This window comes from Elgaria multicarinata, chromosome 21 (genome assembly GCF_023053635.1).
Source record: "Elgaria multicarinata webbii isolate HBS135686 ecotype San Diego chromosome 21, rElgMul1.1.pri, whole genome shotgun sequence".
Classification (NCBI taxonomy): Eukaryota; Metazoa; Chordata; class Lepidosauria; order Squamata; family Anguidae; genus Elgaria; species Elgaria multicarinata.
This window is the reverse complement of record NC_086191.1, coordinates 15,664,475-15,689,588: the sequence shown is the minus strand read 5'-3', so window position 1 is coordinate 15,689,588 and position 25,114 is coordinate 15,664,475. Positions and strand designations below refer to the sequence as shown.

At 52.3% G+C, this 25,114-nt stretch overlaps 2 protein-coding genes across 3 annotated transcripts in view; one reads left to right on the top strand and one right to left on the bottom strand.

Annotated features, from left to right (window-relative positions):
• LOC134412293 (serine/threonine-protein phosphatase 2A 56 kDa regulatory subunit beta isoform) overlaps nt 1-25,114 on the bottom strand; it is a 328,596-nt gene that overhangs the window by 293,240 nt on the left and 10,242 nt on the right. Inside the window, exons 7-13 of one of the 2 annotated variants that reach the window (XM_063146189.1) lie at nt 24,530-24,638; nt 24,013-24,066; nt 23,079-23,129; nt 22,245-22,364; nt 21,697-21,824; nt 20,697-20,798; nt 19,559-19,799 (exon numbers count right to left, since the gene is read on the bottom strand). In XM_063146189.1, coding sequence (XP_063002259.1) covers nt 19,652-19,799; nt 20,697-20,798; nt 21,697-21,824; nt 22,245-22,364; nt 23,079-23,129; nt 24,013-24,066; nt 24,530-24,638 — 712 coding nt within the window. In that variant the 3' untranslated portion in view covers nt 19,559-19,651. Of the gene's footprint in view, nt 1-19,558; nt 19,800-20,696; nt 20,799-21,696; nt 21,825-22,244; nt 22,365-23,078; nt 23,130-24,012; nt 24,067-24,529; nt 24,639-25,114 lie in introns of those variants that run through there. The other variant, XM_063146188.1, reaches the window with a different exon arrangement.
• On the top strand, nt 12,902-15,313 carry GPHA2 (glycoprotein hormone subunit alpha 2). The gene is made up of 3 exons (XM_063146223.1): nt 12,902-12,995; nt 13,630-13,814; nt 15,212-15,313. Exons 1-3 carry the CDS (start codon nt 12,902-12,904, stop codon nt 15,311-15,313), a joined length of 381 nt encoding a protein of 126 aa, XP_063002293.1.

The following is a 25,114-nucleotide window of genomic DNA, read 5'->3' as shown; positions in this document are numbered from 1 at the left end:
ACAGTTCTGGTCACCACAACTAACAAAGGGATATTGTAGAGTTAGAAAAAGTGCAGAAAAGGACAATTAAACTGATCAAAGGGCTGGAGAAACTCCCCTAGTTTTATAGCACTTTAAAGCAGTTAAAGCGCTTTATAACTGCTATAAAGTGCTTTAAAGCAGTAGTGTAGATCCTGCCCAGGCCTATATCTCGGAATCGCCCCAGGATCATCCCTGTGCATCCAAATGACACACAGGGGATCCCGGGAGCAGGCAGGGACGACCCCTCCATTTGCCTGGGATAATCCTTCGGTCTAGCTAAGGCCTTAGTCTCTGGAAGATACTGGCAATCTGAACATCTCTCAGGGATGATTCATGAATTGGTCTTATTCCTTGTTCGGGTAATGAATGAATACCAGAAGATCTGGTAAAGGGACACTTCAACCCTGTTCTCGCTGGTGCTGTTTGCCTCAGGATCGCTAGAGGGAGCGCTGGCCCTTAAATCTATGTTCTTACTCAATGAAATATTTGCTAGCTTAGCAGCTGTTTCCTTCGGCCTTTCAATTTCCTCCTCTTCCGGTGATGTGAAAACATGATTGGAGAGGTGACATGCTAAGCTATAAAAATCCCTTCCCCTCTGCTTTCAAATAGGCATGCTTCAAAATGCTCAAACCTAACCGGGGACCCTGGAGGCAGCCGATAAGAATAGCTAAAGCAGATACTAGCCATAGCAGGCTGGCTGGTTTATTTTACTCGAACGAGCCATCTCGAGAAGCCGTGATTTGTTGTTCGGTTGTTCAAGGCGGTTAACAAGCCATACTGCATGGATAACAAGCCACCCTGCAGGCGTTCAGACAACACGCTAACCCACGGTTCAACAAACAACCCACATTCCACCAGTGAGTGTGGTTTAGTGTGTTGTGTGAACAGCCCCAAAGAGAAAAAGGTGCCAGAAAAAGAAGAAAGGGGTGTTCCTCTGCTTTTGCCTTTGCCCCAACCAGCCCTGCCTTCCGTCTCCGCTCACTAGTTGTGTGCGGCACCTGACAGGCCCTCAACGGATAAAAGAGTTCTCCAGCTGGGCAAACCCAGCCAGCTGACCAGCAACGTGGCAAGCAAGAGGCCGGAGGAATGACCTCCCGAGGTCACCCGTTCTGCTGTCCAATGAGGCTGGCCCATCTGTGACATCACAGACCATGGCCAGCTTTGCCCTGGGGGTCTCCGTCACTCTCTGCCTCCACCATGCGCGTCCTGCTGTGGGTTTTCTGGCTCTGCCAGGGAAGCTCTGCTGAATATCAGGCGGTGGCGGATGAACAGGAGGAAAGCGCCCCCCTCCAGCCGCCGTGGGGGAACGTGGCGCTTAGCTCTGCTCTGGTGCTGCTGCTGCTGCTGCTGGTGAAACAGCTCATCCAGGAGCCTTGCAGAGGAAGCAAAGCAGAGGGAAGAAAGGTGACTTCCAAGCATGGGTGGGCAGGGATGGGTACCCAGAACAGGGCTCCAGAGATGTGGAGGGCAGAGGCAGCCTAGGTTACAAGTCACAGAATCACAGAATAGCAGAGTTGGAAGGGGCCTCTAAGGCCATCGAGTCCAACTCCCTGCTCAATGCAGGAATCCACCCTAAAGCATCCCTGACAGATGGTTGTCCAGCAGCCTCTTGAAGGCCTCTAGTGTGGGAGAGCCCACTACCTCCCTAGGTCACTGGTTCCATTGTCGTACTGCTCTAAAAGTCAGGAAGTTTTTCCTGATGTCCAGCTGGAATCTGGCTTCCTGTAACTTGAGCCCGTTATTCCATGTCCTGCACTCTGGGAGGATCGAGAAGAGATCCTGGCCCTCCTCTGTGAGACAACCTTTCAAGTATTGGAAGAGTGCTCTCATGTCTCCCCTCAATCTTCTCTTCTCCAGGCTAAACACGCCCAGTTCTTTCAGTCTCTCTTCATAGGGCTTTGTTTCCAGACCCCTGATCATCCTGGTTGCTCTCCTCTGAACATGCTCCAGCTTGTCTGCGTCCTTCTTGAATTGTGGAGCCCAGAACTGGACACAATACTCTAGATGAGGCCTAACCAGGGCCAAATAGAGAGGAACCAGTACCTCGCGTGATTTAGAAGCTATACTTCTATTAATGCAGCCCAAAATAGCATTTGCCTTTCTTGCAGCCATATTGCACTGTTGGCTCATATTCAGCTTGCGATCTACAATTCCAAGATCCTTCTCGTCTGTAGTATTGCTGAGCCAAGTATTCCCCCATCTTGTGACTGTGCATTTGGTTTCTATTTCCTAGATGTAGAACTTGGCATTTCTCCCTATTAAATTTCATTCTGTTGTTTTCAGCCCAGCACTCCAGCCTATCAAGATCACTTTGAAGTTTGTTTCTGTCTTCCAGGGTATTAGCTATCCCACCCAATTTTGTGTCATCTGCAAATTTGATAAGCATTCCCTGCACCTCCTCATCCAAATCATTAATAAAAATGTTGAAGAGCACTGGGCCCAGGACGGAGCCCTGCGGTACCCCACGCGTTGCCTCTCGGCTCTAACATCAGTGGGGTGGTGAGTCCTCTCCGGGTTTCAGGACTCTAAAGGAGTTCCCCAAGGTGCTGGCATGCCTTATGGAATATCACTGCATGAGAGGCTAAACAGCACATCACACCTGAGAATGCCTCTGCAAACCTATTTCCCTGCAACTGCATCTCTAAATGGCAAAGACAGAGCTCAGTGTTTGGATCGCTCCTTTAGAGTTCTGTCTGAAAGCCCGAACGGATTCACAGCCCCATGAAAATCTGAGCCACCAGCCTCCACTGGGCAGATGATGCCAGCATCCCTGCTGATAAAGACGGCTGTCGCTGCTCCCCGGTGATGCCTGGTCCTGTTACACCACCGCCCAGCTCCGCTCGATGAAGCTCCTCTCTTTTCTCCCCCCAGCAAGAGACGCCGGTGAATCCTGAGGAACTGGAAAGCCGCCTCTCGTACACCTTCTCGCAGATGGAGCACGAACTCATCAAACTGGTGACGCTCGTGCGCAAGCGCAAAGCTGGCCTCGCCGTGCGCCATCGCAGCTGCAAAGCGGCGGAATGCCAGCGGAACAAGGAGAGCACCAGGACCTTCAACTTGGCTGTGTATGATATTGTGGAGGACTGAGCCGGGGGCCCAGGGGGGAAATGATGAAGGAATAAAAGGCTGTACAAAGGATGCAGAGGACGAGACATCCGTGTTCGGGGCCGTGGCTAGTGGGTGGTTGTGCTGCAAAACAGGGACAAAGAAGGGTGCAACTGGCAGAAATGATATGAAGCCGGGAGCGGGCAAAAAGAAGTGGACACGCATCGCCCTGGGAAGTGGATTTGGGGCCCTGGGAAATAGAGTTGGATCCTTGGGAAATGGATTTGAGGCCCTGGGAAGTGGACTTGGGTCCTTGGGAAATAGATTTGGGGCCCTGGGAAGTGGACTTGGGGCCCTGGGAAGTGGATTTGGGGCCCTGGGATTTGGGGCCACAGCCCCATAAGTCCTGGTTTAGCAATGACCCTACCAGTACTAATGCAATTGCTGATCAGGGTGGAGGGCAAGGGAGGCAGATAGCACAGCCTGGAGCCTTCCCCAATCGGCGGCCCTCCAGATGCATTGGAGGGTCCCAGCCAGCATGGTCAGGGATTATGGGAGTTGTAATCCAAAACATCTGCAGGGTGGCTTGTTAACCACCCTGAACTACCCACCAACAACCCATGGGTTCTCAAGGTGGCTTGTTTGAGAAAAATAGGCCATGCTGCACGGTTTACAAGCCACCCTGTGGGAAATGTCCTGGGCTCAGCAACAACCCGCACTCACGCTCACACTCAGCCACAGAATACGGGTCAGTGTGTTGTGCGAACCCTGCCGGGGAGTTTGGGCCTGTGGGCTCAGCTTCCTTGCCAGCCCAGGGAACCAAAGGAGGACTGGGCGGCACCTGGCCACCTCACCTGTCCAGGGGTTTGTGATGTCACTCTGGGACATCGCCCAGGCCAGGCCCAGGGCAAGCAGACAGGAGCCACGTGGACATGAGCCGGGGCTGCTGGTTTCTTGTGTTCTCCCTCTGGCATCTGGCAGGTTGGGCTGCCCCTGTCTGGGCCCTGAGTGAGCAGGACAGGACCCTCACGGAGTCTCAGGATGACCAAGACCTGCTCTATTCAGAGAGTCCTGCCCAGGAGCTGGGACAGAGGATTCTGGTGTGGCTGGTCAGCGTCGCAGGGTTCTACAGCCTGGTGTGGCTCTTGGATGACTCTGGCCTGGAGTGGTGCCCTGTTGCGGGACAGAAGGAAGCGGAGGTGAGCGCCCAACCCATGGAAAGGGCAGGTGTCAACCCCAGGCGTCTGCTGCCACTCAGCCGCTGGGCCAGCTGGGCCCAGGTCTGGGACCCTTTGTCCTGGGTACCAGTAGTGTCGTAGAGGCAGGGCTCACAGGGACACAGCCCCAACGCTTTTTCTATAAGCAGGGACACTGGTGTCATTATCTACCACATCCCACAGACTTCCCTGTTCTCTCTGAGCGGTCTTGCAGTCTTCGATGTAGTTGGGAGGAATGAATTCCCCCAGTGACCATATAGTGTTTTCTTGCCACGTATTTTGGGGCGGCTTCAGCTTGGATAGGCAACTGACTGGGTCACACAGCAAGATGTAAGTGAACAAGCAGGTTGCAATGAATAATAATAATAATAATAATTTATTTCTTACCCACCTCGATCAGAATGGAGAGGCGGGTAAGAAATAAATGTATATTATTATTATTATTATTATTATTATTATTATTATTCACGCTCAAATGGCCTGGGAAAACCAAACAGGTCTCAGCTCACTGCTAAAGGACAGCAAAGTAGGTGCCAGGCAGACCTCTCTGGGGAGAGCATTCCGAAATCACGGTGCCATCACTGAGTCGGAGAGAAAGATGTCTCCCTATCCTCTTTCTCCACGCCACCCATAATATTGTACACTTCTATCACGTCTCCCCCTGACTCACCTTCATTCCCAGTTAAGCAATCCCAGCTGCTGCACCCTCTCTCACCTGCTGTGTTTGCCTAAACACAGTGGAAGCTGGTGGCTCCGATGTCCGTCAGGTGGTGAGCCTGCTCTGGGTTTCAGTCAAAACCAGTCATGGCTCTAAATCTGTGCACCTTGGAGAACTCTTTCAAAGCTCTGATTGGAACCTGGAGTGGATTCCCTGCCCCACCAGCTTCCACCGGCTAAACTCCTGCTCGGGGTGTGTGTGTCCTTCTTCCGCACAGGTCACGGACTGCGACCTGTGCCCTGAACACCCGGCTTGCCTGCCCCGGCACGGCTGCTCCATCAAATCCAGCCTTAAGGCCCTGGGGCAAATGGAAGAAGAGCTGGTGACCTTGCTGTACAGCCTGCACAAGCACAAGGTCGCCCTAGACACCGGCTGGCCCTCGGAAGGCTGGGAGCGCAGGACCGTGGAGCGGGACAGCCTCCCCAACGACCTGGTGATCTACACGATCCATGAAGAGGCCTAGATGACGTGTGGGAACGCCGGAATACCAGGAGCAGGCACGAGGAATAAAAGTTTTCTAGGAGTGATTATGGCCAAGAGTGGTTAGAAACACATCACGTCCTTAACCCCTTTCACAGGTAGAGAAGCATTGTCCCTTGGCCATAAACCTCTTCAGTGTCCCCTAGGGTTGGAGCACGGGGCTAAAGTCCAGGTCCATGCAGGCCAGAGGGGCCCCCAAGTGACCCCCCCACACACACAGAGGGCCAGATGATTGGGGCAGCAACAAACAGGTTTCACGTCAGCACCACCTAGACTGACACAGGCAGTAAACAAATAGAGAGGCAGGAGTCAGCTAGCCGGGCATGTGCAGACACTCATTCTATTCTTTTTTTTTACTTTAAAACATAGAATGATCCGTCTCAGCAGCGATGTGGTGTTCAGGGCAGGAGACGTAAACTCCGTTTCATCCCTGGAGCCATGGTGGTGCTTTGGTTGAAGGGAGTTTAAAATGTGAAACTGCACGTGCTCAGAGCGTTCATTTCAAAACAAAACAAAATCAGGGTTAGCAAGCAGGTGTTTGATTTCTGGTTACCCTGGCACAGGGGACAGCAAGTACACTGCACCCAGCAGTCCAGCCTGAGGCTCCTGCCAAGCTCTTTTTCCTATTTGCAAGTGAATGGAGAAGGGAAAAGACACCAAAGTTTTGTGGGTGCTCTCACAAAATGGCTGTCATGGGGGTGGGGCTTGCCCAATTATAAAATGGCTACCATGGTGGGTATGGCTGGTCACGACCTGGGCGCCCCAGTGTTTCCTGTAATGAGCTCGTTCATGTCTACTACACCTCGGGGGGCTCCTTTAGAGTCCTGACTGGTTCTGATTGAAGCTCGGAGCAGATTCACTGCCACACGGACATCGAAGCTAGCAGCCTCCAATGCCTGGGCTGGAAAGCCACCAGCCTCTGCAGGAGATAACACTCCGCTGTAGGCATCTCTTTCTCACCATCCCAGGTAGGATTCCCAGGCCCCCTGATAGCACCCAACAAAACCAGAATACACCTATCCTGACGCCCACATGTGGCCAGATTAGGAGTTTAGATGTGCAACCAAAAGTAATAACAGACATTGACCTTAGTGAAGCACAAGTGACCTTCGGTGGAACGTGGCAGATATAACCACTGAAGGCCCTTGGTTAGGGCATGTTGAGCCCAGACGGTGGTCAAATCTTGCTCTTCCAAACTCTGCTCCAGCCTCCGGGCACTACGGAGAAACTTCCCCTCGTGTTGCACAATCCTTTCAGGGGCGTTTCCATTTTGTCATCTCGGTGGTCTCCTCTCTTAGTCTCTATGGCTACCGGGGGAAAGAAAACATGCCATCAACGCTTGGAACAAACCTTCGATTCTTCTTCTTTGCAACCCTACCTAATCTTTGTTACTGGATTAGATCATTTCTCCCTCTGCAAAGTACACACACAGACAGCTAATATCTGGGACAAGCTGAAACATGAGGGTTTCCCCTGTCATCAGGCAAGGAGATCCAGACTTTGTTCAGGCTGTCAGGCGGATCTGGTTGGAGTCTCTTCCCTTGCTCTGAATTCTCCTGGGTTTTGGCTTCCATTTTTTTCTCTGGAGCTACAGAAAGGGCTTTAGTCCAAGACTAACAGGTCTGAATTAAAAATCCCGGGGGTCTCGTGCTGTATATCACTAACATTTCCTATGGATAATATCCTTATCTGGAAGCATTTACGAGCTATACTGGTTAGGGTTTGTTGTGGGGGATCTACACTACAGCTTTAAAGCGCTTTATAACAGTTTTGACAACTGTTGGAGCCCAGGACACACTGCATATACAGTTTTCAAAACGTTTTCAAAGTGCTTTAAAGCACTTTAAAAGCAATAGTGTAGATCCCCCCTTGGTTTGTTACATGCTGGGACTTGCAGGACCTCTCTCTCTCTCTCTCTCTCTCTCTCTCTCTCTCTCTCTCTCTCTCTCGATTGAGGGGAAACATGAGAGCACTCTTCAAATACTTACAAGGTTGTCACACAGAGGAGGGCCAGGATCTCTTCTCGATCATCCCAGAGTGCAGGACACAGAATAATGGACTCAAGTTACAGGAAGCCAGATTCTGGCTGGACATCAGGAAAAACTTCCTGACTGTTAGAGCAGTACGACAATGGAACCTGTGACCTAGGGAGGTTGTGGGCTCTCCCACACTAGAGGCCTTCAAGAGGCAGCTGGACAAGCATCTGTCAGGGATGCTTTGAGGTGGATTCCTGCATTGAGCAGGGGGTTGGACTCGATGGCCTTGTAGGCCCCTTCCAACTCTACTATTCTATGATTCTATGCTCTGGGAAAGAAGGAAAGGAACCTCTCGTGCAAGTACTTAAGACATTGCTGACTTCTAGAGGGATGCCTGCTTTCGCTGACGTTTTCTTGACAGACTTTGTAGCAGGGTGGTTTGCTGTTGCCTTCCCCAGTCGCAATTACCTTTCCCCCAGCTCACTGGGCGCTCATTTTACCGACCTCGGAAGGATGGAAGGCTGAGTCGACCCGAGCCGGCTGCCTGAGAACCAGCTTCCACTGGGATCGAACTCAGGCCGTGGGGGGAGTTTCGGCTGCAGTAACTGCCACTTACCACTGTGCGCCACACAAGGCTCTGGATTGCACCCTTATTTACTTAATTTATATGAAATATTCCGAGGCTGCCTCACAGGGCAGGGGCTTTCTCAACAATCACATCCCTCGGAGGAAAAAATGATACAGTGAGAAAAGAGCAAAACATGCCGGTGATAAAAACATCCAGCCTACACGGTACTAAAACCTACAGCACCGTTGCAGCTGCAAGATTGTCTGTGTCTTTGGGTGAACTTGTCCAAGAGAGACTTTCCGACAACCTGGCGTTGCTTGCAAGCTGATCCCGTCTCTAGAGTCGGCCAAAGGCCTCCAGAGCCAGCTTCTCCCCCACACCACTCTCCTCATCCCCCACCCCTGAAATATTTATGGGAAGAGCTTTTCTTCCATTATTGCTTCCATTAAATGTTCTTGGCCCCCGTGGACGGACGGACGGACGGATGTACAGAACAGGCGCCCGAACTCTGGGTAAATGTCCATTGCCTAGTTTAGGTTCTGCCAGTGGGGGGGAGGGGGGTCCGTGCCAGCACTGGGATCCCCAGCGGAGTGGAGCTGATGGGTCTGGGTGGAGCCTAGAGTGGCCATGTGTCCTTTTCTAGAGAGCACAGTCCTCTCTAGCTGAATAACTGCCAGAAATAGCTCTCTAGGTGCTTGGGACTGCAGCTCCCAGAAGCACCTGCCAGCATGGCCAATGATTGGGAATGCTGGGAGCTGAAGTCCAGAAGACTTTCTGCCCAATTCTGATTTAATGCTAAAGGACCCCATAGACCCAGATTCAATTCCCCACTGAATCCTAAAGCACAATGGATAACCTTCAGCCTGTCCCTTCCTTTTTAGCCGACTCAACAGGGTTGTTGTGCGGATAAAATGGAGCAGGGGAAAGGAGGGTTTATGCCCACCTGAGCTCCTTGAAAGGAGGGCAGGATACACCTGCAAAGAGCCACATCCACCGCTGTGTAGCGAAAACAGGCGAAAGGAACGGCCCTTTGCTTTCACGAAGCCGCCCCTCCATTTTAGTGGGGCAACAACTTCTCTGAGTCGTGGGGATGTGATCCCCCCATGAAGACCGGCTCTACCCTTAGGCAGAGTGAAGTGGCGGTCTCCAGCAGCAGGCGCTGGGGGGCGGCAGCGACGTGTTAGATGACACGGGTACAACATGGCTTCCCTGGACCCCTCTAAGCTACCTTGCTGCCCTCAGGTGTGTGGGGTCTGTGGGGTATCCCATTGCAGGGGGATGAAGTTCCACTCCACAGCCAGTCTGTCCGCCCTCTGTACATGCAACGGGAGGTGGGAACCATCTCCCCCTTGAATGCCCCCCCCTTGAAGTTGTGCTGCCCTAGAAAGGGCAGGGAGTTGGAGAGAAAGTGAGAAAAAGCGAGCATAAGGCCTGGGATTTTTCCCTGGCCTCTCGTCCCTTCAGGCGGTTCAGATCCGGTGGATTTGACAGTGCTCGGCTTTTCTGACTCAGTAGCTCAGCTCAGCGAACCAAACAACGGCGGCTTATCTCTCCATCTTGAGGCGCTGTGGAAAAAGACGTCAGGCCCAGCTGCCTCTTAGCTCACAAAGGCCTTTTAGTCTCCTGTCACTCAGCTGGAAAAAAAGCGAGTCTTCTCTAGCCCAGGGGAACGGAAAAAACCAGCAGTCCCGGCAAGGAGGGGAGGAAGACGAGTAGCCAGATTATACCCATTCAACGGGTCGATTCACCAAGCCAAATTCCAGCCTTAGAAGAGACACAGAAAAGACCCGGCCCTCGTAACTATAAAGCCATTCCTGGGGCTGTTTAGCCTTCTGGACTGGGCCCCGTGTCCTAGAATAACCTGAGTACCAAATTGGATAAAGGACCATTTCAAAGAATGATTGCATCTCTTGCAGAAGCAACCTAATTGCCTACTTAATGCACTTAAGAGCTAGAAGTATGTCAGATCGCTTGGCAAGAAAATGTACCACCTGGGCGTCTTCCTGCCGGTGCAGAGCACAACGTATTGCATGCTCAGGCCCGATGAAGGCTGCTGGTTCTGAGGTCAGTGGGGCCGTGAATCCACTCTGGGTTCCAGACTCTAAAGGAACGATCAAAAGAGCTGAAGCCATTTGGGGGATAGTGTTCAGCACCTTGAAGAACTCCTTTATTATTTCTCTATTCGTTACATTTTACTACCCAATAACCGAGGCTCTCTGGGTAGCTCACAATTAAACTTTAAAGTTCAAGCTGGTTCTGGCTGCCTAGTAGAACCGTAGAATCCTAGAATAGTAGAGTTGGAAGGGGCCTATAAGGCCATCGAGTCCAACCCCCTGCTCAGTGCAGGAATCCACCCTAAAGCATAGTAGCTACCACATGTATCAACTGCACTGCTGGCCTGATAGCTACTCAGCCACGTACAAGGCTATTGTCATACAAAGCCCTACACAACTTCGGAACAGAATACCTAGCAGGCCGCCTTCCCTTATACATATCCAGGCGACCTTTAAGATCCTCCGAGGAGGCCTTGCTGATCATTCCAAAATGAACAGAATGTCACCATGCAATATCCCAACAGCGGGCCTTCTCCGTAGTGACACCCACCCATTGGGGGAAAAAAACCCTCCCTCGTGTGGCTCAGGAGGTAGAAAATGTGCCATCTTTCAAACGCCTCCTGAAAACTTCCAGGCTTTCCCTGGGCTGTAACTAAACCAACCACATCAACTCCATCTTAACGCTCCTTTTATTGCAACTGGGACAGTTTTTCGTGTTGTGTTTTTAAATGGCTTATATGTGAACCGCTGAGGGGTTTTTAAAATTATATTTAGCTGTATATAACTGCCACAAATATATAAATAAATCGAAGAGAACGGTCAGAGGCTTGGGAAGTCTGGCTGCGAGCACAGTTACTCTGGGAAGATTCCCGCCTTTGGAATAGGAGGGATTTCGGTGTGTGGATCTTTCGGCTGGAGCAAGAAGGGGTTTTTGGCTTTGGCAGGCAAGTTGTGAGCCGCCCAGGACTCTTTCTTCTAGTTAAGAAGTGGGTGGGGTGATGGGGAAGGTGGAACCTTTAAAGGGCTGAGCCAGGTGAAGGGAGGCAGCTGACAGCTCTTGGAAGACCTCTGGGAGTGGAAGGGGCCAGTCACATCAGCCAGCAGGAGGCTGCTTTGTCAGAGACCCGGGAGAGCTGGGGTTCCATCAAGCAGTGTGGGTAAGTGTGCAGGCATTGGGGGTGTGTGGTTGTGTGTCTGCGGAGCACAGCTAAGATCTTGTTGGCTGGCTTTGGAAGGTTGTGGGAGACCTAAGTCATTACAACTGACCCCCTAGCCAAAGGGTCTGGCTCTCCCACCCTAGAGGCCTTCAAGAGGCAGCTGGAACGCCATCTGTCAGGGATGCTTTAAGGTGGATTCCTGCATTGAGCAGGGGGTTGGACTCGATGGCCTTGTAGGCCCCTTCCAACTCTGCTATTCTAGGATTGTATGTTTGTATGTTCAGGCTTAGAGCATTGTGGAATGGGTAAATGCTGCGGAGCACTTGACATGTAGGAAGTGATATGCAAATAGTAAATCATAGAATCATAGAGTTGGAAGGGGCCTCTAAGGCCATTGAATCCAACCCCCGCTCAGTGCGAGAATCCACGCTAAAGCATCTCTGACAGATGGTTGTCCAGCTGCCTCTTGAAGGCCTTGAGTGTGGGAGAGCCCACCACCTCCCTAGGTCACTGGTTCCATTGTTGTACTGCTCTAACAGTCAGGAAGTTTTTCCTGATGTCCAGCCGGAATCTGACTTCCTGTAACTTGAGCCTGTTATTCCGTGTCCTGCACTCTGGGAGGATCGAGAAGAGATCCTGGCTCTCCTCTGTGTGACAACCTTTCAAGTATTTGAAGAGTGCTATCATGTCTCCCCTCAATCTTCTCTTCTCCAGGCTAAACATGCCCAGTTCTTTCAGTCTCTCTTCATAGGGCTTTGTTTCCAGACCCCTGATCAACCTGGTTGCCTTCCTCTAAATATTAGAGCACGTAGAAAGTGATATGCAAATGGTAAATAAATATTAGAGCATGTGGAAAGTGATATGCAAATATAAAACAAGCACTAGAGCATGTGGAGACAGTAACTAAATATTAGAGCACGTGGAAAGTGATATGCAAATGGTAAAATAGGACTGTTTTTGACCGGTCTGTCCCAGGCGAAGGAGACAGGTTTAGCATTATAATAATCAGACAAAGGCAACTATGCTATGCAAAGAGAAAATTCACCACACTGCAACTCTTAGCTGCTGCGAATGAAAAGTGGCAGTCTGAAAGTGACCTACATGGTGAAGGGCAGGTACCTGCGGATTCGCTTTCTACAGCCACACCTAAAGACCGACAATTCCTTTCTCTTTTAGGAGAACTTGAATGGGATCCACGGCATCTCTGCTTAGGAATCCAGTTGATCTCTTAGTGCCCTGCCGTTTCATTATTATTTTTTTACAAACATCTCTTCTCTCTCGACCATACCCATATGCATTATGAATAACACTTCATTCACCCCTCGGGCTGAGAAAACTTCACACACACCCCTGCCCTAATGATGACCTTTTCATCCCACCATTCATCCACGGAACTCCAGGCAGAATCCTTGCCTCTTCCTCTCCTCTGTTTTTTTATCTGCTCAACAACCCTGTGAGGTAGGTCAGGCTGAGAGAGGCTGGACGGCCCAGTGTCACCCGGGGAATTTTTGTGGCTGAGCAGGTCACTGGACACGGTTTTCTAGTCCCATGCTCTAACCGTGGTGTGATGCTCTCAGGCTTAGTCATTTTATGTGGACGCACAAGGCTGGTGCATCGTAGCTTTGCCGACGGCGAGTCTGTGCCTTTCAGGGACCCTCGGAAGTGATGACACCCTTCTTCCGTGCTGCGGTCCTCTCTCTTCTCCTGGCCGCAGGGTCCTGGAGTCATGAAGCCGCTGGACTTGGTTGCAACCTGCATCGTAAGCTGACACAACAGGAGTGGGCAGGGAAGGGGAGGGTCTCCTGGGACCCACATCCTGTTAACCTTGAGCCAGCTCCAGATTTAGGGGGCCCTTGAACAAGACCTCCTCAATGGGACCCCTTGCTCAGTGAGTCTACCTGCTCAACACCCTTGTCCCCAGCTGCTCTCCTCCTCTTTCATGGCTTCTTTGCTCGTCAAGCCGAGAGCCAGGAGGTCAGGGTGTCTGCTGCCACTGCTTCTCACCAACCGTCATTGTCTGGTCCAGAGCGAGAGGCAGGTGAACAAGCAGGTTGCCATGGAGAAGAGGAGGAGGAGCAACTCGCCATTCCACACCTGCTCCAGTGTGGGCCCTCAACCATGCCTGCCCTTGATGCAGGGTGCAGGACCCAACAGGCCTGCATGTGTGTATCTAGGATGAATAATTGCATGGGATTTGAAAGCTAGGGGTGAGACTGTGTTCCGTCCGCCCACATGGTGCCTCCATTTTGCCTTTGCCAAGACCTTTGGTGGGATGGCATTCTGGCTGGCTCTTGTAAGAGCCATAAACAAGATGGCCCCATGAGCCTATAACCCACTTTAAGGCCATAGTGTAGATTCTGGCGGGTTCAGGTCTGCCCTCCTTCCTCCTCCAGCTTTCAATGTAACCATCAGGAGTGACAACCGTGGCAGCTGCCGTGGCACCCACACCGTCCAGGCCTGCGTGGGCTACTGTGAGTCGAGCGCCTTCCCCTCCAAGTACTCCGTCCTCCTGGCCAGCAGCTTCAAGCACAACATCACGTCTGTCTCCCAGTGTTGCACCATCACCAAAATGCAGAAGGTGAGTGGCGGTTCCAGCAGCTTCTCCCCAAGGCATGAGAACACCAGAAGAAGAGCCCTGATGCTGGATCAGACCCGCTAGTCCAGCCTTCTGTTCACACAATGGCCAACCAGCCGCCCACGGGGAACCCACAAGCTGCCCTTCCATTCGTGCCCTGTGATCCCATAGAATCATAGAATAGTAGAGTTGGAAGGGGCCTATAAGGCCATCAAGTCCAAATCCCCTGCTCAGTGCAGGAATCCACCCTAAAGCATCCCTGACAGATGGTTGTCCAGCTGCCTCTTGAAGGCCTCTAGTGTGGGAGAGCCACAACCTCCCTAGGTAACGGGTTCCATTGTCGTACTGCTCTAACAGTCAGGAAGTTTTTCCTGATGTCCAGCCGGAATCTGGCTTCCTGTCACTTGAGCCCGTTATTCTGTGTTCTGCACTCTGGGAGGATCAAGAAGAGATCCTGGCCCTCCTCTGTGTGACAACCTTTCAAGTATTGGAAGAGTGCTATCATGTCTCCCCTCAATCTCCTCTTCTCCAAGCTGAACATGCCCAGTTCTTTCAGTCTCTCTTCATAGGGCTTTGTTTCCAGACCCCTGATCATCCTGGTTGCCCTCCTCTGAACACGCTCCAGCTTGTCTGCGTCCTTCTTGAAGTGTGGAGCCCAGAACTGGATGCAATACTCTAGATGAGGCCTCTTATTGGTCCATAACCAGAGAATTAAACCATATTATGGAACTGAAATTAGCCATTTGCAATGGTGTAATGGAGACAGGACTCACAAGAAATGCAGCTCGGTTACTGTTGTTGTTAACTGGGACACTGAGGTCACCGGTCAGGCTGAGTTTAGCTGCAATCCTCACAGTAACTGGGGAGGCATGAGTTTTCTCTGCAACAGCACCGTGTTCTGTGTTATAATGCAAAGTATTCTGGGGTGGCTCAGAGTTGAATAGGCAATTCAGACCCATTCGCTTGAGAAAAGTCCTGCTCACATTGGAGATGAAATGGCTCAAACTGGTTTGCTGACTGGGCAAGGGCAAGAGGCGGGTGAATAAGCAGGTTGCAATGAGGAAGAGGAGGTGCTGGTCCCGGTGTCAGGAGGGCCCTGCCGGGTTGTGGGCCCTTGACAAGCACCCAATCATGCCTGGCCATTGGGGCAGTTGGGTCTTGAAGGGTCAGTTCAGACCCATTCGCTCGACCAAAGACCAGTTCCTGTTTTGCTGGTGTGGATCAACACGGCTGCCTGCGTTTTTTGGCTCTCCGTTCTGGGGTTCAGTCAGAAGCAGTCCGAACTCTGAAGGAGCTGCTTGAGGTGCTGAATCCAGCCACCAAAACGCCTTCAGCACCCGGGACAGCTCCTCTGCTGCACCTTCCGCCCTCCGCATCTTTCGCCCTCTTCTTCTCCGCAGATCAAGGTGCGGCTGCGGTGCGGAGCCAGCTGGCGCGAGTCCGTGGAGCTGTTCACCGCCAAGGCCTGCCAGTGCGACATGTGCCGCTTCTCCAGATACTAGGGGGGCTGCCGGAAGCCACGCGGGCCAGCTTTCTGCGCTAATTCTCACTCGCCTCTCCCCCACGACAGGTCTCGATTAATTCCAGGCCTCAGGCCCACCTTCCCTGAATCTGTGGCCCTCCAGAGGATTGGACTGCAAATCCCATTATCCCCACCAGCATCCTGGCAGGGGAATGATGGGATTTGTAGTCCAACCCCTCTCCCCAGTTACGATCGCCTCACTTAGTTGCAAGAGCCTGAATTACCCTGACGGCTGCAAGGAAGCTTGGCCAGATGTCTGAAGTCCTTTAAAAAGCAACAACCTTCACACACACACATCTCTAAAAGGACATTCGAGAACTTTGTGGGGCGGGGGGAGCCATGGCGCCATCCGGGGTAAGGTTTGGGAGCAGATGTCCAGGGCAAGTGACGGTCCCACACCCATTACGTCCTAGAGAGCCTCTGAGAGACCTTTAAGTCCGGAGTCTAAAATTACCTAACTGCGCCACTGAGGTTTTTATCAATAGCCATTAGCCAGGATGAGTAAGCAGGAGTCCCATGTTCAGCTGAACGCCAGATGGGGAAAGAAGCGGCCGGGGGCGGCGGGGGGCGGGCAGCAATCTGCATCCCAGTAGACCCAGCACTTCCCATAGACCCAGCTTTGTCTGATCCAACTGGCCTCCTTTTTTATATATTCTTAGATCTAGAAATAAAATTAAGCAGCTTTTTGCTCACCAAACCTTCTTCTGTCCTGTCTGCTTTGGAGGACTCTGGATGGTCTGCCACAGGGGGTGGGAAACCTTCTTTCCTGAGGCACAGGGACCTCAGGAAACCAGGAGGGCTGGATTTGAGGAGACGGGAAGGGCCAGGAAAGAACGGACAAACAACAGGGAGACGCTCCAGGAGAGAAGCTGCACCAAACGGGCAGGGAAGAATAAGCCAGGGTGGGGCACGACGCAGGCTGCACACAACCCCCCATGGTGGGGGCATTCTAGTTCTTGTCGAGACCCCTGCTGCCCCCGAGTCCACCGCCATGTGGTCAGATTCTCAGCGAAAGAAGGTCTTGACGGTCCAAGCTGTGAAGGTGCTTGGTTGAAGTCCGCTAACCTAGGACTAGATTCGCTCCAGAGTTCAGTGGCCCAGGTCAGGCTGATCTCTGGGGCCACGCAACCCAACAGCTCTCAAATGCACACCTAGAAAGCGAGCGCCCGCCCGCTCCTGGACCTGTGTAGGCATTAGGGGGTCACACCAGCACTCTTCTCCTTCTTCTTTGAAGTGTTATTGTTAGAAGGCAGACAAGCAGGGCACGTACACGACCACAGATGGTCATTTTTGTTATTTTTTGTTTTAAAAATACCTGTGGACCCCACCAACGGCACCATGTGTGGGGATGGCAAAAGATTGGGCAAGTCAAGGAGCAACACTTCCCATTTCCATCCCCTTCCCAGCCTCTAGCCTCGCTAGGCCCTCACGGCAGCCATGATGCGATCAGCCACACCCTCCACCGGAGCCATTTTGTGCTGGCGCCCACAACAGTCCCTCAAATTCCCAAAGATGTCCGTGGTTCCAAAAAGACTGGGAACCTCTGCTCAAGAGGTTTTGGACTCAAGAGGTCCAAGCTGGCTACAGCTGACGGGAATCTATTTATTTCATTTATAACCGCCCCCCCCAAATAAACGGCTTTAATTGAAGCTTAAAACATCTGGAAGGCAGGCATGTATACAGGGTTTATTTGGGGATTTTTGCCTGTAGTGTATCCAGAATGCAGAAGGAGTGTGTATGTGTGTGTGTGTGTGTGTAGGGACAGAACAGCAGTGTTCACCGTGTTGTTCACAACTGAAATAATCCAAGCCTTCACCTCCACCCCATTATGACCGTGAAGTCCAGGGACTAAACCCACCTAGCTGCACAGCTGGCTATTCCCGCAAACACAGACTTCTCCTTAAAAAGCTGCTCTGCCATCCATTCGGACCCCCCTCGGCTCTACCGCTGCCGCCCTCCCAACCGAGGCACTGACCAGACATCCAGCCAGCCGCGACATTAAAGTTTCTCTTTATTGAATACAGACTCGTCCAGCAAAAGGAACACAGGGCAAGGGGAGGGTTGACAGTAATGAAACTTTTAATAAATAGATTGACGCCCCCCCTCCTCCAACAAAATAGCTCTCTTCTGTAGCATTTTCCTGCCCACCCCACCCCACCCCACCCCACCCTTCGTGCCTCCGGGCCTTCTACACCAGTGTGGCATCTAAACACACTACAGCAACTTTCTCCAACCCAGTGCCTTCTCCAACTTCAGCTCCCAGCATCCCCCGCTGAGCACTGGCCATGCTGGTTGGGGATAATGGGAGCGGTGCTCCCAACGCATCTGGAGGGCCCCAGGTTGGGAAGGCTGGACTCTACAGAAGAGGTGCATCTGGTCACTACAGTGTTTCAACGGCTTCAGTGTTCTGCTAAAAAATAAAATTGTAATACACGCGACACCCCACCCCTTTCCCCCACCCACCCCAAATAACCACCCAAGTGACTATTTCTTGTTACAGATAATGTTTTGAGGTCATCATGCCTAGAAGAACAGAGAGGGGGGGCGTGTGGGAGCTTTTAACTTTGCTCCCCCTCCCAAAAACAAAAGCACGCACCAAACCTTTGGTGGTGAAGAAACGATAAAGATTAAACCAAGGTTGTACTTTGGGGGGGGGGGCTGCAAATCCTTTAAAAGGCTTCTGGCTGGAGAAGCCGCCCTCCATCCCATAATAGCACTGCCTGGGTTTTAGACTTTGAGGGTCTCTTTACTTTCCCCCTTTAAGGTGGCAGAGGGACGTGCAACCCGAGGGAAGGAACAGAGCAGAGAGCAACCGTCTCTGCCTCCTGCAGAGAGAGGGTGCGTTCTAGTCAGCCTCCCTTTTAAATGTCCTGTACCCTACCCCCAATGCCACTTTTCCAAGAAGTCTTTCCTTCCCTCCCCTCCCCTCCCCCCCCGTCCCCTCAAATGCTGGAGTCCAACAGAGGCATCATACCTGCTTCTACCTGTGCAACACCTGTCCATCTAAAGTGCAAGAGTTGGAAAACTCTTCTTCCTTCCAAATTTATATTTGTGAGTGGAAAGAAGGGGAGAAAGGGGGGGCACACGGCGGAACAACGCTCCGTCCCGGGGCTGTGAGGGTCTCAGCAAAGTGCGCCTGAGTCCTTCTCTCTCTCTCTCTCTCTCTCTCTCTCTCACACACACACACACACACACACACAGCCCCGCAAAAGCCCCAGCCAGCCACAGGATGCAAACGTTTTAAAAACCAAATCGGACAGACGGGAAGGAAAATCTCTTTCAGTGCCTCCCTCCCAAATATTGATGGGGAAAGGTAGCCCTCACAACCCAGGAGGAGGAGACTCCCCCCTCCCTGTGACAGCATGCACAGGTCCAGATCCATGCGTGTAAATGTGCGCACACCCACCCACCCACACACCCCTATGCACGGCCATCTCAACATCATCGGGAAATGTCCCCTGCCGCCTTCACCCCGAGATGAGATCTCTGCTGCTCCTGGCTGTTGGCCTCACAAGTGTGCCAGGTGTGTTGTGTGGGGAGGGGAGGGAAGGAGTGAATGGGAGGAGGCCAGTCGCTCTTCCCTTCAGGGAGGAGAGCAGGGTGGGTCAGGGAACCCCCTGACTAGGCCAAGGTGGAAGTCAGGAAGGAAGGGCAGACGGACGGACAGGGTCTCAGAGATGGGGGGAAATGGTTCTCCTCCCTTCGTTCCCATGGGAATGGGATGTTCCCCTTGCCCAAATCCGACACAAGAGGCCCCCTCCCCAGAAGAACATCACACTTTGCTTCTCCACACCCTCCCCAAGCATGAGCTCCCCCCTCCCCGTCGCCCGCCCCGAGAGCAGCTTTGGATCTAGAGGTCTATTGCTTTAGATTGCCCTAGGTATCCCCAGCCCACCCCCAAAGCAAAAACGCTGCCCTCCCAAGCCTCTTAGGGACTCCCCAGCACCTGAAAGACGGTGTTTGCCCCAGGTTACCCCACCACCCAACCCCCTAATGGAGGGGGGGGCACCAACCCAGCACAGCAGGAGAGCGCCTCCAATTCCTCCTCCCCTCCCAATGCAGCCGTGCTCTCAGACGCTTTGCCATCCCAGCCGCAACTGGGGCGGCTTCGGCTGCCCCCATGGGAAGGAGGGGGAGGCATTGCCCCACGGCTGCGGGAGCAGAGGGCAGGCGCTCTGGTTTGGCACAGGCTGGGGGCGGGCGGGCGGGCGGGGTGGGTGGGGGGCGTCCGGCTGTCTAGGACGGCTACCGCACCGGTGTGTTGCTCCCCCGCCACGGCGAGGGAGGGGGGGTTTCCCGGAAAGGGAGGGAGGGGCTCCTAGCTGGCCCCTCCGCTCTGCACAGCCAGGCTGTGTTGCAGGTTGAGGCGGTTCATCTTGGCCTCTTCTAGTCCTTGCAGTTTCCGCAGCTGGAGTTCGTCCAGCTGCCTCCACAGCTCCTGCCGGTCCTCCTCCTTCTTCAGTTCTCTGGTGGGAGAGGAAAGAAAGCAGGGAGGTGGCAGCGAGGCGGAGAGTTCTGGCTGGGGGGGGGAGTGGGAGGAGCTCTCGGAGAACCCCGCCCTAAAAGACTCCGGGAGACATGCGGAGTTCATGGCCCCATTTCGGGGTCCTGCCCTTTCCTCCCTTGCTTGATTCTTGGCCTCTGTGCGGTTTTCTCCCATTTAAGAAGAGCCCTGAGGCTGGGCCAGACCAAGGATCCGTCTGGTCCGGCATTCTGTTGACACAGGGGAAACTCGCAAGAGGACAACAGCACCCTCCCGCCCATGCTCCCCAGCAGCTGACATATGTGGGCGTCCTAACTCTGAGACTGGAGGTAGCAGAGAGGCATCAGGACCAGTAGCCATTGGTGGCCTTCTCCTCTAAAAGGTCAAAACGCCTCTCTTAAGTCTCAGTTTGCTGTCAGTAAGATCCTTCTCCCTGATCAACCTGCCCGGTCACTGAGGTCATCAGAGGCCTTGCTCCTGAGGGTTCCACAGGGCCCGATTGGGGGCCATTCGGAGAAGAGCCTTCAGTGTGGTGGCCCCGTTTCTATGTGACTCCCAGGCTATGGAGCTCAGGCACTGCGTTGTCTTCAGCGCCTTGTGAAAACATTTTGATTTCAAGAAGTCCTCCTTCGTTGACCACACACTCTTTTTACTCTGTTTTTTAAAAACCTTTTTTTAAATACGGTTTTTCTCCTATGGCTCATCCACCGCTCTGGTGACCTGCGTTGTGGGTCCTTAGCTGACAGCGGGTCGGCCACTGTGTATACAGAGTCCTGGACTAGATGGACCTTCCATCTGACCCAGCAGGGCTCTTCTTAATTATATAATTAAGGTCTTAATTATATAAAGATCTCCTCGTCCACCCTCCCCAGAGACTTACTGCTGCTTTTCAACTTTGTAGGAGGCTGTAAGCTCATCAAAGAGTTTTCCGTTCATCTCCATAAAGGTTTTCAGGACGTTGTAGACCAAAGAAACGATGGTCCTGTAGAGTTGGGCGGGAGAGAGAAATCAGAACGTTATACGCAGGCACAGCTCAGCGGCTTCCAGCTGCACACCTGGGAGGGGGCTCTAGCTTGAATCCACAGTGGGATCCCTTCGACTTCAGGAGACACCTCAAGACTTGGTAACCTCACGACTGGATTACTGCAATACACTCATCGTGGGGCTGCCCTTGAGGCTGCTCCAGAAACCGCAGCTAGTGCAGAACACAGCTGGCCGGCTGCTGGCTGGTCTCTACATGTAACACCTCTGTTGAAGAGAGTTCGGCTATTCGGCAGTATAGAAATGTAATTAATTAATTAGGCCCTGCACTGGCCTGCCCGTCTGCCACCGGGACACCTTTAAGGTGCTGGTAGAAGTCCACAAAGCCCTAACCTACTTGGGACCAGGAGACTGATGACACGCCTTCTCCCTCATCATCCTCTGCAATCCCTGAGGTCTTCTGAGGAAGCACATGGGTCAGAGCCCCGCCTGGAGAGCATTCAGAGCAGGGCCTTCACCGTGTTGACTCCCACGCTCCGGAATGCCCCTCCAACAAAAATCAGGCAGGCACTGACGTGACTCAGTTTTCAGTGTTTGCGGAAAGCATTTTTTTTTTCCAGGCAAGCATTTCCTGACTAATGACTAAATTCCAGCCATTGTCGTATTGACGTTTCTCCTTTCATTATATCTGGGTTTGTCACAGACCAACACAGTATCTCTTGAAGTGGAGTGGATTATAAATTCTGTAATCCATCAACCCGACGGCCCCTTTCCCGGGTGGATTCTTTTGGGGGGGGAGGTGGGGTTTGAGGCTCGTCAGTGAGCAGGTCTGAGCCCTGCAGCGTTCGCCCGCACCACGTCCCCCTTTGCCTCCGAACCCACCCAGCCCACGAACTCACGGATTCCAGTGCTCCTTGGAGACGCGGTACAGCGTGCCAAAGATAGTGGGCAGCACCGTGTGGCAGTTGTCCTCGACGAGGCTCAAGATGTACTCGTTGTTCCAGAAATACAGAGCCCGCTCTGCAACCTGCCAGGGGAGCAGAAGGCGACTCAGAGAGGAAGGGGGGCAGGTATAGGGCAGGGGGGCAGATCAGAAGAGCCCTGAGGCAGTTTCCGAACCGCCAGAGAGCTTCAGCTATTGGGCGGTATAAAACGTAATAAATAGATAAGTAAATACTCGGCACGGAAGCCAGCACCCTCTCACCCGCCCGTGTTCTCCAGCAACGGGTGTCCATAGTCAGGCAGCCTCTGATACTGGAAGTCGCACAGAACCATGAGGACTAGCAGCCCTTGAGAGCCACATCCTCCAGGGAAAGAGGTCTAACCCCCAACTCTCCTCCTTGTACTCGCAGCGATCCACACACATCCAGAGGACCCTGCCCCCACATCTGCCCTGTCTGCCCCCCTCCCCAGCCCCTTCCTCTCCCTCCTACTTCCAGTAGCACACCTGGAAGTGGGGGCTGGCAATACAGCGAGCCACCTGTCTGAAGAGCGGCTCCTGGATCTTCACGAACTGAGAGGGCTCAATGACGTCCAGGATCTCCTCAATCTCTCCAAGAAACATCACCTGGACAAGGGGGCGGGGGGGGGGGGGGAGAGAATCGAAGCAAAAGGGACAGAGATGGGAATTAGGTATCAACCCTGGGGAAGCAGGGAGTTCTGTAAACCGCCCAGAGAGCCCTGGCTATGGGAGCGGTATATAAGTGCAATAAATAAATAAAATAAATAAATAAATACCGGCCTGTTGTAGCTCCAGGCTTTTGCTGCCAGTAACGAAGCTTTGGGAGAGGGATTTCAACCCTTTCAGAACAGGGGGTGAAACAGGGGAAGGTAGTTTGGAGAAAAAGGGGCGGGACGAGGGGAAAGGGGTGTGGCTATCTGGGGAACCCTCGACGGCCGGACTGGGGCCTTCCGGGCTTGTGTTTCTGCACCCCTGCTCTAAATCTCCCATCCTGGCACTTCCGATTAAACCCAAGCGGCCATTTCCTGGCCAGTTGAGACCAAAGAGAAATCAGGAATTAGGAAGGAGCCGCTTGGTCCACACAAAAATATCCGTGCTGCGACAATAAAGTGATTTATAGAACGTGATTAAAAATGCACAACAGGAGGGGACAAGCGGAAGTCCATTAGCAAACAAGAAAAACGAGCGAACTTCAAAGTTCAACGATCAAATGCCATAAATATTGAAGGACAGGACAGACTCCGTCACACAACCCTGCGACAAACTTTTACAGCCTCAATTTACAAGGGCAATTAGAGTAAGAAATAAAAAACTCTGTACCTCCTTCTGGGTGCAGGTCTTTGGCCAGTATTTCAACAGACCACGGATCACCTGGCATGAGAAGGAGAAGAGGAAGAAAAAGCAGAACATGGTGAAGTTAGAAACACAGTCCTGCCCTGCCCTGGGCCGTCTGCTCAGGTCAGCTTAAAACCTTCCTAATTTCCCTACTGCCCGTCTTGGGAGTAGATGTTTCAGGTAATCAATCAGAATCAGATTCAGAACTAGAAGGCGCAGCGCCAGACACCAGCCAGCCTGTACCAGTGGGGTGGAAGCTCTCACAGGCGATTCCCCAGCTGCGAGTCAGCCCTCTCCAGAGCTTATCTCCTCAAGGCCAAATCCTACACACTCGGTGGGAAGTGAGTCTTCTTCCGGAGGTGAGCACCCCGACAAGCTAGCTGATGCTAGGGTCCGCCGGAAGCTCAAACGCACAGGCGGAAGGAAGGCGTGAGAAAGTCAGTTCGATTACGCCAGAACCTGCCTCCGCACCAGGCACTCTGAAGTTACAGGTGTTTGGGAAGTGGCTTCCTATTCTTCTGGAACAGACAATTGTCTTGCTTACTTTGCATAGATTTTTCCTAGGGGGACGTTTCCAAGAGGTTAGACTCTCTTCAGGTAGAAGAGATGTTTGTTGTTTAATGAAAGCTTTGAGGATTACTTAAGCAAGCCTCGTCATTTGCATCCCATCGAAGCAGGAATTTTCTGATAAACACGACAGCTGGCCACTGTGTGAACAGAGTGCTGGACTAGATGGACCCTTGGCCTGACCCAGCATGGCACTTATGATGTTCCACTTTGCCTACCCAATCCAGGGCCTATCGTGGTCTTCTTCACTCCCTGTATCTGTGGTTGCAGACAGTTAGAGGTGTCCCCCTACCACTTTGCTCCTCTGTCCCCAACAAACCTCCCACCACCTGTCTGGCAAGCTCTGACTCACGTGCTCCGTCAGGGTGGCATCTTTCTCCAGGAACTGGACCACGCAGTAAGCCAGCTGCAAAAGAGATACTGGGATGAGAGCTGAAGACCAGGGCCAGCCATACACACACACAGAGAGCGAGCGACGACTGCAGTACCAAAATACCCGCGGTGTTCATTTTTCATTATTGTTTTCCCAAGCTTTTCAGTCTTTCAATTTAAAAACACACACACACGTTACTGTGTTTTAAGTCTCTTGCACTGCCTCTGGCTTTACTTCATCATTATTATTATTATCATCATCCTCATCCTCATCATCCTCATCATTATTCTAGTTCTATTCTATGTTAACTTTTGACTGTTTTTATAATACATTTTAGTATGCTACTGCATTCTATGGTTTTAAGTCGTGTTTTGTGAACCACCCAGAAAACTTCAGCTCTTGGGAGGGATAGAAACGTCCTAGTTAAACAAGCGAGCAATTAAAATAAAATACTTAGATTTTGTTTTTGTTTTAAATTCCCCCGGTTGCAGCTCACCTGGGCATGGAATATGGAGAGGGATTTCACCGAGTGGAGCGGGATGAGGACGCGGACCAGGAACTGCTTGTGTTCGGTCTTCAAGGGCAAAGCAAACCCGTTGATTATGCTAAGGGAAAAGGGAAGCAGACACAGGGAGTCACAGTGTGTTCAGAGGAGGGCAACCAGGATGATCTGGGGTCTGGAAACAAAGCCCTATGAGGAGAGACTGAAAGAACTGGGCATGCTTAGCCTGGAGAAGAGGAGATTGAGGGGAGACAGGATAGCACTTTTCAAATACTTAAAAGGTTGTCACACAGAGGAGGGCCAGGATCTCTTCTCGATCCTCCCAGAGTGCAGGACACGGAAGAACGGGCTCAAGTTAAAGGAAGCCAGATTCCAGCTGGACGTCAGGAAAAACTTCCTGACTGTTAGAGCAGTATGACAATGGAATCAGTTACCTAGGGAGGTTGTGGGCTCTCCCACACTAGAGGCAGCTGGACAGCCATCTGTCAGGGATGCTTTAGGGTGGATTCCTGCATTGAGCAGGGGGTTGGACTGGATGGCCTTGTAGGCCCCTTCCAACTCCGCTATTCTATGATTCTA

Bases quoted from the DNA above. Each gene is read 5' to 3' on its own strand.
- GPHA2 (XM_063146223.1), top strand. From the start codon at position 12,902: ATGACACCCTTCTTCCGTGCTGCGGTCCTCTCTCTTCTCCTGGCCGCA. The intron at 12,996-13,629 runs GTAAGCTGACAC...TTCCTCCTCCAG, and splicing joins ACTTGGTTGCAACCTGCATC to CTTTCAATGTAACCATCAGG. The intron at 13,815-15,211 runs GTGAGTGGCGGT...TCTTCTCCGCAG, and splicing joins CCATCACCAAAATGCAGAAG to ATCAAGGTGCGGCTGCGGTG.